General features: G+C 41.2%; 1 protein-coding gene across 6 annotated transcripts in view; it reads left to right on the top strand.

Moving 5' to 3' along the window:
* Nucleotides 1-12,423, top strand: part of LOC149208927 (uncharacterized) — a 331,042-nt gene that overhangs the window by 250,473 nt on the left and 68,146 nt on the right. For all 6 annotated transcript variants that reach the window (XR_016252811.1, XR_016252809.1, XR_016252810.1 and 3 more), the window contains exon 6: nucleotides 662-856. Coding sequence is in view for 2 of the 6 variants with exons in the window: in XM_089396214.1 (XP_089252340.1) it covers nucleotides 662-856 (195 nt within the window). In the remaining 4 variants the exon portion in view is untranslated. The remainder of the gene's footprint in view (nucleotides 1-661; nucleotides 857-12,423) is intronic.

Genomic DNA, 12,423 nt, shown 5'->3' with positions numbered 1-12,423 from the left:
GGAAGGCTGTCCAAAGGAGGGAATTTGTCCCTAATCTGCCAAATTAACATCCTAGATGTCTAGGTTTAGTGGCTAGGGTTTTAGGGTAGAAAATTGTATAAAAGTGAATTTGTGTTTGATGTTTATGGTTCAAAAATTAGGAATTGCATCAATAAATAATACAAAAGCAAAATCTCTTAGAAATATCCTCCTTAGGTGAAATCTCTGGTAATATAGTCTTTTAATACATGCCATTTCTCAGGCATATGGTATATAAACTTTTCTAAAAATTTGTTGTATTTGTATCTGTACTCGTATTCATATTGACATATCCATCAACTTAAGAAACTTCTATGTGATACATTTAAAGACATGCATGTTTCATTAAAACAAATTTCTCTCTCTTATGGTTCTTACAATTTGCTATGTCTTGGGTGACCAAGCACTTGTTGATTGTTGACTCACCGTCCTCAATGAGTAAATAGTTGTTTGAAAATAGTCTACTTTTCTTTCAGAGGCTGTTGTGTCCACTCTAGTCTTGCATTGAGTTATCTTTTACTTCTGGTAGTTGTTGAAAGTTTTCTTCAACTCTGTTTTGTGTGTATGCTATGTTGTAGGTGTAGTTTTGAAGTTTTCAAGAAATTATTAACATGTGTACTTAATCATTGAATTTCTTTTGCAGGTACCTCTGGCTTTGTCAGTACGAGTATTGTCTCTAAAAGGGACATTGAGGATAAGCGTTAAGCCACCTCCTTCTGACCGTATATGGTTTGGTTTTACATCAACACCAAGCATTGAGTGGGGATTTGAACCATCAATAGGAGATCATAAGATTAACTTTTCAACAATTGCAGAATTCATAGCAAGTCGAATTGAGGTCAGAAAATTCATCATTTATATATCGATTGTAAGCTTAGTATAATCTTTATTAAACCTAAAACCTTTTTGTAGATAGAAATATCTTAATTTTGTTGGTTGTATATGTTAAGAAATAGAACATAATGCAGGAATCACAGTATGAGTGAAAAGGGCTCAAGCCATCTTGTTCTAATATTCACACCGAAGTTAAAAATATATGGTACAATGGGCTATGCCATCTCATAGAGAGGTTTAGTCTAGGTACTAACAACTTGCATGGTGACTAGGATAGGAAATCTGAACTAAATCTCGAGTCATTGATTGAAGATAAAATACTATTATCCGAAATGAAAATACAACATAAAGGTGACAAGATGATTTAGTGATTGATAAGGTAAGCCATAGGACTACATTCCCCCACTCAATCATAATTTCTATATCTGTGCATCAGATAAGCAATAAACACAAATGCAAAAGCTGATATATTGGATCTTTGAGAAGCCTCTGATCTAAGATTGAATGAAAAATTACTTGAAAATGCCTAAACACTGCCAAGTAATTTAGTTCGAAAAAGCTGGCGTCTTATGCTAACTGGTGAACATGTGGTATCACCTCTTTATAATCAGTGAATCACTAAAGTGCTCTTTGAAACTCATGGCTTGTGATGACCACTAACCAATTAATAGTAAATACATAGATACATGCATACATACATACATACAGTATGTATGTATGCATGTAATAATTAATAATTGATGAAGAGACATGTTATCTACCAAAGTGGGTGACCCTATAGGAGAAAAAATTTCTCCTATTCTTCACATCCAACCGGCTAGCCATGCAGCCCATGACAACCACCACTAGCTTAGGACGTGCCATTTTATCTACGCCACTTGCATCAATCATATACCTTCTCACCCATCTGGCAAGAGCACATGGATGGAGTTGGGCGTCTGATCAAAAGGTATTTTATTCATTTTGCAATTGGGTGCTTATGCTTGTTTGTATTTGGGGTTTTGATATGGATTATGGGGTGACCTGGAAGGAGGGATTTTAACCGTGATCTTGTTCCCTCACCTTAAATGGGGGGTTAATCTTCAATCTTAGTCCAATGGGACCTCCCTTGATGGCCTAATGGGTAGGGGCACTAATCTGCGTCACTCCAGCAGCCTCTGCGTGGATGATGCAGACCCTCTTGGCCTCTGTGTGGATGATGCAGGCCCTCCTGGCCTCTGCGCTGTCTCTGCGTGGCTCCCTCTGGCTTCTGCATCTGCCTCCCTGCGTCTGTGATAGTCTTTCGGCACTATCTCTGCCTCTCTGTCTCGTACTCACTGCCCTTCACTGCAAACTGATTATTGATTCGACTTTTTTAAAAACCCCGCTCTAGAAAATCGAATGACTGATCACTCTGGTGTATTCTCCAACTGACCCTCAAGCCTCCTCTTATACTTTTCCGGTTGGTTTTTCAACGACCGAGATTACATCTCTAATCAATGGCTAAGATTAGATTTGGCTTAATCCATGTCATTTGGAACCTTCTAACCCAATTTTATATTAATACCCATTAATATTTTTTTTTCCTAAGTTTAGACTTAGGAACTCCATTAAAAATATTAATTATTTTAATATCTCCTAAACCTGGTAGAATCTGCCTAAATGGTTTCTGGGTCTTGAAGATCTCATGTGCTTTAGCCTCTCCACCAATTTTCATGGCTAGAGCACATCTGATGCTACCCCAAATCAACACACTAGAGTACATTCCTCGCTAAGAGGGAGTGTTGATTTCTGTAGCATCGGATGTGCTCTTGCCTTAAGATTTTGCAGAGAGGCTAAGACACATGCATTTTTGAATACCCATAAATAATTTGGGAAAATTCCACCTAGAGATGTTTTGATTAAAATAATTAACTTTTTTTAAATGGTTCTTTGAGTCTAAACTTAGGAAATCTGGTTAATTAAAGGGTATTAACTAAATCAGGTGTGAATCTTCTAGAAGAAGACGAGCCTCAACTCCCAATTAATCTTAGCCCTTGATTATGTTTTAATCTTGGTCGTTGGAGCTCCAACGAGAGATTATAAGGAGTTCGATGGGCACTTGGAGAAAACATTGAATGAGAGATCAAAGATTGAATTTCTCAAGAGTAGCAGCGTTGAGTTGCCAGAGTGAGATCGAGTGATCTTCTTGCAATGAGGGGCAGGGATAGTAGTTTGGAGGATAGTTTTCCAGATCCAGAGAGTGCAAAGCAGAGAAGACATAGAGTAGTTCAGTGAGGTAGTGCAATGCCACATAGAGGCAGTGTAGAGCTTCAGAGGGAGTTCGAAATCTAGCTGGGAGAGTCGAGATCCAGTGGCAGAATCCTGTGTGTGAGACTGGAGGGCCAGAAGGTCGAATTTCCAGACAGTAGGAGATTGACAGAGGAGGTGATGCAGAGCCTAGCCATTGTGACGCAGAAGCTGCGCAGAGGCAGAGTGGGGCCAACCGACCAGCCCCTGATCAGTGTTGGATCTCCCGAATCAGTGTGAGATTTTTCTCACTAACTCTTTGGCAGTATTTCTCTGTATCGGATAGCCAGTTTGGGCATCCAATGATTTGTACTCAAATTTACTACTGCGTAATAATTAAAACCCTTAGCGGCTGCACGGATTTTCCCACATTGGGTTTTTCCGGGGACATTGTCCAAAATCAACTGTGTAGATGTGCGTGTGTTTATTACTCTCCTGTGCAATATTTAGTTTCCACAGTGTTTATTTTTTGTAGGCTGTAGTGTATGTATTTCAATATTTGCTGTGGAAAACTGCAAGTAATTTGTTTAAAGTAATTTAACAAATAGGAGAAATATAAGTCATTTCATTAACTAATTATTTCCCTGAATTAATTTAAATTCAAATATGGTAATAGGCATTTAACTGAATTACTAATTTTTTAACCATTATGTTCTCCCGTCCATATCCCTTGGTCCAATCCGGTTAGCCGTTTCCCGGACAAATATAGCCGTTAGCCATTCTAGCTGACCAGTTCAATATAGTCGTTGCCTGGTCAAATATAGTCATTGGATGTTCTGCTTTGTCTATTTAACATGCAGCCTGGATCTGAATCTTCAACTTGTCCTGACGATGAACCACACTCGTTGGTTCGAAACGTGTTGACAAATGCATTCGAATGTGATTTATGCCGAAAAATCTTCTCAAAAAAACATGATATGGATCACAGAAGCTTAAATTCAACAGGAGAAATATCTTCAGTTTGTTGCAGTAGGAATCGGGTCACCGATTTTTCACAATGCATAATGGATCTTACTTCTGATGCTCAGGCAAGAGGGTCATCATTTTTCAACTCAAGATTGAACAACTTTATCATCAATTGAACAACTTCAAGTTCAGAGTGTGAGTCATACAATTCCTTCAACTTCTTTAAGGCTTCAAAGGCATTTGAAAATGGAGAAATATGTCTACTCACCTCTTCGTTTATTGACGCTGCAATCAGGGCATAAGCCTTGTTGTTCTTGTTTTCCCAAATGGCAAGCTCCTTATCTGAAGTAGGCTTTTCTAGTGCATTGTCTCCTTCTCCTTCACAAACCCCTTTCCACAACTCGTTGAAAATGAGGGTGTGTTTTATCTTCCGGAACCGCTCATGGTAGTTCTCTTTGCCAGAGAGAACTACTCCCACATTGGAGATTAGTGAATGCATCATCAAAAAAAACACTGTGTTTTTTATTTCCAAAATAATTCTAACTGTACTTTTTGCCTTCTACCAACTTCACTCTTCACTGTGGATATGAAATTTCTCCACCATACATAATACAACACTATACCATATATTAATCATCACTATATATTAAGCCATATCATATAATGCACTTCATAAAATAAACATCACCATATATGCCTTACATGCCTTTTAAAACAAACCCTCATATGCACTCTCATATTACATATACCCATTATAAGAATTCAACGTATCATGTATCATAAATCATGCCTTTTCTTAACTTATTATATGTCATCTCATGAACTTATGAGTGTGGATAACCATATGAACCTCACGACCTTCATAGAAGTTTATTCAACACATGCCATAAAAGAAACTTCAACACATGTATGGACTTTGACCTTTTCAATGCAACTTAAAACTCTAACTCTTTTTGTTTTAACATAACACCATACGTACGACCAAAACTATCAACGATAAAAGCATTTAGCATAAGACGTCATGCCAAATTCAACGCTCCATTGCATAGACGATTACACCATTCGGCCATATGATCCATCACAACACATTCACTTCCCAATATATATTGGAGCTGTAGCGCAGTATTCACAACGTTCATTCATCAATGAACAAATTATTGAATTGAGGTAGCATCGGATGTGCTCTAGCCACGAAAATCAGTGGGGAGGCTAAGGCACATGAGATCTCCAATACCCAAAAAGGGTTTGGGCAGATTCTAAACAGTTTGGGAGATATTAAAATAATTAATATTTTTTAATGGAGTCCCTAAGTCTAACCTTAGGGAAAATATAATATTAATGTGAATTAATATAAAACTGTGTTAGAATGGTCCAAAAGTCATGGATCAAGCCAGATTTAATCTTAGCCGTTGATTAGGGACTTAATCTCGGCTGTTGCTCTGTCAACGAGAAAAGTATAAGAGGAGGCTTGAGGGTCACTTGGAGAACACACTGAGGGAGACCAGTCAGTTCAATTTCTGGAGCGGGGTTAGCTGAGAAATTGAACCAGTGGTCTAGTGAGCAGTCAAGAGGGCAGAAGCCAGAATTGCCGGGAACAGTCGGAACTGCCGGAACAGCTAGGAAAGCTGACGCAGAGGGCAGAAGCCGAAACTGCCAGGATTCAGGAACAACCGAAACTGTTGGAACAACCAGGAAAGCTGACGCAGAGGCCAGAAGCCGGAACTGGCAGGAAAAACCGGAACTGCCGGGAACTGTCGGGAAAGCTGACGCAGAGGGCAGAGGCTAGAACTGCCGGGAAAGCTGACGCAGAGGGCAGAAGAGGTGACACAGAAATAGCCGGGGTTAGCCAGTCTTGTGCTGGATCAGCAGGAATTCTGACGGGTGAAGTGAGGTAAAACTCACTCAATTTTTCCGCCAGTATTTTCTCTGTAAAGGATTGCTAGATGAGCATCCTAGATTTGTATTCAGAGATTTCTCCTGCATAATAATAAAATCCTCCCTTGCTGCACTGATTTTCCCACATTGGGTTTTTCCGGGCACTGTTGTCCAAATATCTGTATCAATGTGTTGATTCTTGTGCATATGTTTGTTTCTGTATTACGGTGTGATATCTGCAACAATATTTATTTTAATGTTTACTAAAGTAATTTCATAAATAATTTATTGAGGAATAAGTAGGAAAAGTAAATCAGTCGCTGCAGCGATAGAATTTTCACATCGTATCAGAGGGAGTAATCAGAAACAGGAAGGGAAAATCAGTTATGGGCCGAGACCACGATGCAGAGGTATCCATGTTAGGGGACTCACACAGATTTTCAGAAGATTGCACAAGAGAGAGACTTCGATTTCTCTATGTTGGCTTCTAGGCTGGAAGAAGAAGTGGCTGGCTTGTATGACTAGTTCTGCATCATCAGAAGTGTGGTATATAGACAGTGGAGCTTCATGGCATATGACAGGAATCAGGGAATGTTTCTTAGAATATCGAGAAGAGAAGATGAACTTTCAGATCACTATGGGGAACAAGGCCAAATGTACTCCAATAGGGAAGGGTACCGTAGTTTTTCAAACAGAATCGAGAGAACGGTTCCATTCTACAAATGTGCTGCATGTACCAGGATTGGGGATGAACTTACTTTCTGTGTTGCAACTTCAAGTCAAGGGCTATGACGTCTACTTCATCAAGGAGAAGGTATACGTCAAACACCCGAGTTGGAAAAAGAAAGTGCAGATCGGGATCAAAAGTAATAGGTTGTATAGATTACAACTAGAATCGCCAATGGCACTAATAGGCAGTCATGGAGACAAGGAATTGAATGGACTATGGCACAGAAGAATGGATCACTTGCACCATGGAGCTTTGAGAATTCTCAGGAGCACTGTAACAAGAGTTCCAGATCTGAGTATGGAACGAGATGATGTATGTAGGGGATACGCTCTAGGAAAGTATGCCAAGGCAACATTTCCTAGGAGGAAACATAGGGCCAAGAGTGTACTAGGATTGATACACTCAGATATCTGCGGACCTATGTCTGTCAAAGCTCTCAATAGTGCCGAGTAATTCCTTACATATATTGATGATAACTCAAGGAAAACTTGGATTTATTTTCTGAAAACCCCTACGAGGTTTTCTGTCGATTCGTTCAAGGCTCTGGTGGAGAATCTGTCTAGGAAGAAAATAAAAGTCTTGCACTTAGATAATGGTGGAGACTATGTCGATAAGGACTTCACTGATTTTTGCGCTAAGGAGGGCATCAAAAGAGAGTGGACAACTCCCTACAATCCAAAGCAGAATGGAGTAGCAGAAAGAAAGAACAAGCCTATTGTAGAAGCAGCTAGGGCCATGATGTATGATCAGGATATGCCAAAATTCTTGTGGGCGGAAGCATGCAACACAACAGTCTATGTTCAGAACAGGACTTCTCATCGGGCATTGGGCAAGATTACTCTAGAGAAAGTTTTCACAGGGAAGACACCTGAAGTCAGTCATTTCAGGATATTTGGGAGTTTAGCATATTGCCACATACCCGAAGAAAAGAGGAAGAAGCTGGATCAAACTGCGGAAAAGGGATATCTGGTGGGATATAGCGAGAACGCTAAGGCATATAGAATCTATCTTCCAGGGAGCAGAAAGGTAGTAGTTTGATGAGATGTAAAGTTCATGGAGGACAGGGCTTTCAGAAGATCTCGTGAGATGCCTTCCGGGAGCAGTCGAAAGAGGAGTCGCTGGTTAAGCCTCTTCAACCAACAAAAGTAAAGAATTCTTCCTCAGGGTAGGAAGATTCTTAGGATGAGGAGGAGGAGCTAACAAAAGCACCTGCTATCAGAGGAAGAACTAGCATGGAACTTTGTTAGATTCTGCGAGATGCAGAGGACTTCATTGGTGCACCAAGAAACAATAAGAGGGAGCGAAAACAGCTAGATAGATATCAGGCATTAGTAGCTCAGGATGGAGAGCCTGCCAGTTTCAAGGAGGCAGCTCAACGTCAGGTTTGGCTAGATGCGATGGTAGAGGAGTACAACTCCATAATGGTGAATGATGTCTGGGAGGTGGTGCCAAGGCCTCAAGACAGATCAGTGGTAGGTTCAAGATGGATCTACAAGATCAAATACGCTGTAGACGACAGTGTTGAGAAATACAAGGCCAGGTTTGTGGCTAAGGGGTATGCTCAAAAGGAAGGAATTGATTATGAGGAGACCTTCGCCCCAGTAGCCAGGTATACATCTATTAGGACCGTGATATCTCTTGCAGCTCAGATGGGATGGGAGATTCATCAGATGGATGTCAAAACGACATTTCTGAACAGGGTAATAGAAGAAGAGGTATACATTGAACAACCAAAGGGCTTTGAGACTCATGAGAAGAAGTCTCATGTATGCAGATTGAAGAAAGCCTTGTATGGGCTGAAACAGGCACCGAGAGCATGGTATGGTCGAATAGATGGCTACTTGCAGAAGATGGGATTTGTCAAGAGTGACGCGGATCTGAATCTCTACTATCTGGTTGTAGAGAACGAGCCGCTAATCTTAGTATTGTATGTGGATGATCTCTTTCTAACAGGATCATCTAGACTCATTGGGGACTGCAAGAAGAATCTAGCCACAGAATTCGATATGAAGGATTTGGGACAAATGCATTACTTCCTAGGGTTGGAAGTTTGGCAGCAGAAGGGAGAAATCTTCCTTGGGCAAGGGAGGTATGCTACAGAAATCCTAAAAAGATTCAGGATGGAGGACTGTAGACCCATGGCTACGCCAATGATCACCAACTGGAAGAAGATTGATGCATCATAAGACAAGGATGTCGATCCCAACCTATACAGGCAATTCATAGGATCCCTGATGTATCTGGTCAATATTAGGCCAGACATTTGCTACGCTGTCAACACCCTCAGTGAGTTCATGTTGGACCTAAAGAGGGCACACTAGGCAGCAGCCAAACATGTTCTCAGGTATTTACAGGGAACAATCAATTATGGACTCCTGTACACCAAAGGTAAGGATATCAGTTTGAGTGGATTTACTGATGCAGATTGGGCAGGAAGTTCAGTGGATCGGAAAAGTACCTCTGGGTACTGTTTCAACAGTGGATCAAGAATGACCTCTTGGTGCAGTAGGAAATAGAAGTTTGTGGCTCTGAGCTCATCTAAGGCATAATATATGGCAGCAAGCATAGCTTCGTGCGAGACCATATGGCTGAGAAAACTACTTGTGAACCTATTCAGAAGGAATATGGAGGTGACCAAGATTATGTGCGATAATCAGAGTTGCATCAAACTCTCTGAGAATCCAGTGTTTCATGATAGGTCGAAGCATATTGATATCAGATGTCACTTTGTTAGAGACTGTGTCCAACGAGGAGTTGTACAGTTGAGCTACACTCCTACAGGAGAACAGGTAGCGAACATCCTCACCAAGGCCCTTGGAAGGACAAACTTTGACTACTTCAGGGAAAAGAAGGGGATGGTAAAGAACTCATTTCAGAAGCAATGGGAGTGATAGCAACATGGATGCAGAGGGAGTTGTAGTGCGGATGCAGTGTTGGGAGAAAGGACCAACAACAACACGGATGTAGAGGGAGTTGTCGTACAGATGCAGAGCCATGGGCAGCAGTACATGATACAATAGTGTAGAGGATGTTGGCCAGGGAGGCTTAGCATTGGCACAGGGACCGATGCCAAATGATCAAGGTGATACTTAGTAAGGAGTACTACTAGAGCACAATCCTCGCTAAGAGGGAGTGTTGATTCGAGGTAGCATCGGTTGTGCTCTAGCCACGAAAATTGGTGGAGAGGCTAAGGCACATGAGATCTCCAATACCTAGAAAGTGTTTGGGCAGATTCTAAACAGTTTGGGAGATATTAAAATAATTAATATTTTTTAATGGAGTCCCTAAGTCTAAACTTAGGGAAAATAAAATATTAATGTGAATTAATATAAAATTGTGTTAGAATGGTCCAAAAGTCATGGATCAAGCCAGAGTTAATCTTAGCCACTAATTAGGGACCTAATCTCGGCTGTTGATCTGTCAACGAGAAAAGTATAAGAGGAGGCTTGAGGGTCACTTGGAGAACACACTGAGGGAGACCAGTCAGTGCAATTTTTGGAGCGGGGTTAGCTGAGAAATTGAACCAGTGGTCTGGTGAGTAGTCAAGAGGGCAGAAGCTGGAACTGCCGGGAACAGTGGGAAATGCCGGAAATGCCGGAACTGCCGGAACAGTCGGGAACGCTGACGCAGAGGGCAGAAGCCGGAACTGCCGGGAACAGCCGAAACAATCAAGAAAGCTGAAGCAGAGGGCAGAAGTCGGCACTGCCGGGAAAGATGATGCAGAGGGCAGAAGCCAGAACTGCCGGGAACTGCTGGAACTACTGGGAAAGCTGACGCAGAGGGCAGAAGAGGTGACATAAAAATAGCCGGGGTTAGCTAGTCTTGTGCTAGATCAGTTGGAATTTCGCCGGGTGAAGTGAGTTAAAACTCACTCAGATTTTCCGTCAGTATTTTCTCTGTAAAGGATTGCTAGATGAGCATCCTAGATTTGTATTAAGATATTTCTCCTGCATAATAATAAAATCCTCCCTTGCTGCACCGGTTTTCCCACATTGGGTTTTTCCGGGGACTGTTGTCCAAAATATCTGTGTCAATGTGTTGATTCTTGTGCATATGTTTGTTTCTATATTACGGTGTGATATCTGCAGCAGTATTTATTTTAATGTTTACTGAAGTTTCATAAATAACTTTGTTGACACCTAATCCTCAACGGATGGGTGAACTGGAACGTGAACAGTCATCAAGAAGATGAACTGTTCCGTCTCCTTCTTGTATATAAACAATAGTTCTCTTAATGAAATATCATCTCAGTTGTCTTCTGTTCATTGTGGAGTTACCCTGGCCTGACATGGTATCAGAGCACAGGTCCCAGTCCCTAAAATAGCTGTAACTCCTGCCTCTGTCCTGAGACTGCGCCCTCTGTCCTGACACTGCGCCCTCTGCCCTGTTGAATGTGCGTTTCGGTTACACCTGAGACTGCGTGCCTCTGCGCTGCTGAATGTGCGTTTTTTGATATTGAATGCACCTGAGCGTTGATGCGTTTTTGATATTGAATGCACCTGAGCGTTGATGCGTTTTTGATATTGAATGCATCTGAGAAGCATAAGCGTTGATATACCCTTGATAATCTGCCCTGACGCCGAACCTTTACACTCTGTCCCTCGTTCTTTTCTGGAGTCTACTGCGATTCTCAAAGAAGGAAACGAAGCTGTGTCGCTCACTCCCTCTGCTGAAACTTTCCTGGCGCCGTTCCCTATTATAAATGGTGTAATTTATTCAGATTTGCATTTGGATATAACTTTGGAGGCAATTGCAAAACTGTTTGTTGTAGTTATATCATTTTTTGCAGCGTCGGATTTCCTGCTATATGGAGGAAGGATATTCTTAATACTGAGGCGGTTTCCAATTGAGTCTAAAGGGCGCAGAAAGAAGCTACATGAGGTTGGCTGTATATGCTTCACGTGTTTTAAGAATATCGGTGTTTTTCTAAGCAGAACTCGAACTTTCTATTGATGTCATTGTATTTTCATATCAATATCGATGTCTGACATTAAAAAATGCTAGCAATGGTGTAAAAACAAGCACAAATATTATATTGTAGACGCTAATGCATCTCCGCATTACCTGTCGGCTAACAATTGCGGGAGTCTGAGAAGCCCCAAATTATTAAGACCAACCCATTCGTATTCGCAGCAAATCGAGTGTTTATTAAAGCTCGGCCGCCGAGTTTCCAGATATCCAGCCCCCGAGGGTTTCAAAATCTGCGAACCAAGACCACGGTTTTGGTTGATTTTTGCATACAAACGGAGGTTTCCATATCGATGCCGTATTTAAAGGCGTTCCCGATCGTTTGATTGTGAGAAGGATGCAGTTTTTGTGTTAATTATCTTCTGAGATCGGCCTCTGATATTTAGCCCGAACTCCTTATGCGGGGTGCTCGTCTGGCCTTAAATCGTTCGGTTTAGCCCGAACTTCGTAGGCTTGAAAAAAATGTTTTAATCGGGGAAGTATTTGGAGGTCATCGGGGCTTAAATATTGGAGCCGTTCTGCATTCTTGAGAAATTCGCTATTGCAGGGACGAATCTTCTGTTTTCTGAAGATTATTGTGGAGATTTCTGATCTGGTATTTGCCTCTTCTGCTGTTTGGCTGTGGTCTTATTTATAAAGTTTCGAATTGTTGAAGCTTTGCCGGGCTGAAATCCCGCTGTTTAGCCAGAACTTTGAATTATTGAGAGAAATTGTTTGCATCATTGTAATTTTTAAGTATTCAGATATTGAAGTTATGATATGAGTGAATGTATGGATGAACAGCTGGTCTAGAGAATCAAAGGGATTTATATTGTAGATGCTAA

Source organism: Pinus tabuliformis, chromosome 1_2 (genome assembly GCF_031772625.1).
Source record: "Pinus tabuliformis cultivar Carrire ecotype Pingquan chromosome 1_2, CPIR1, whole genome shotgun sequence".
Taxonomy (NCBI): domain Eukaryota; kingdom Viridiplantae; phylum Streptophyta; class Pinopsida; order Pinales; family Pinaceae; genus Pinus; species Pinus tabuliformis.
Note: the sequence above shows the minus strand (reverse complement) of the source record. Positions and strands in the feature narration are given on the sequence as shown.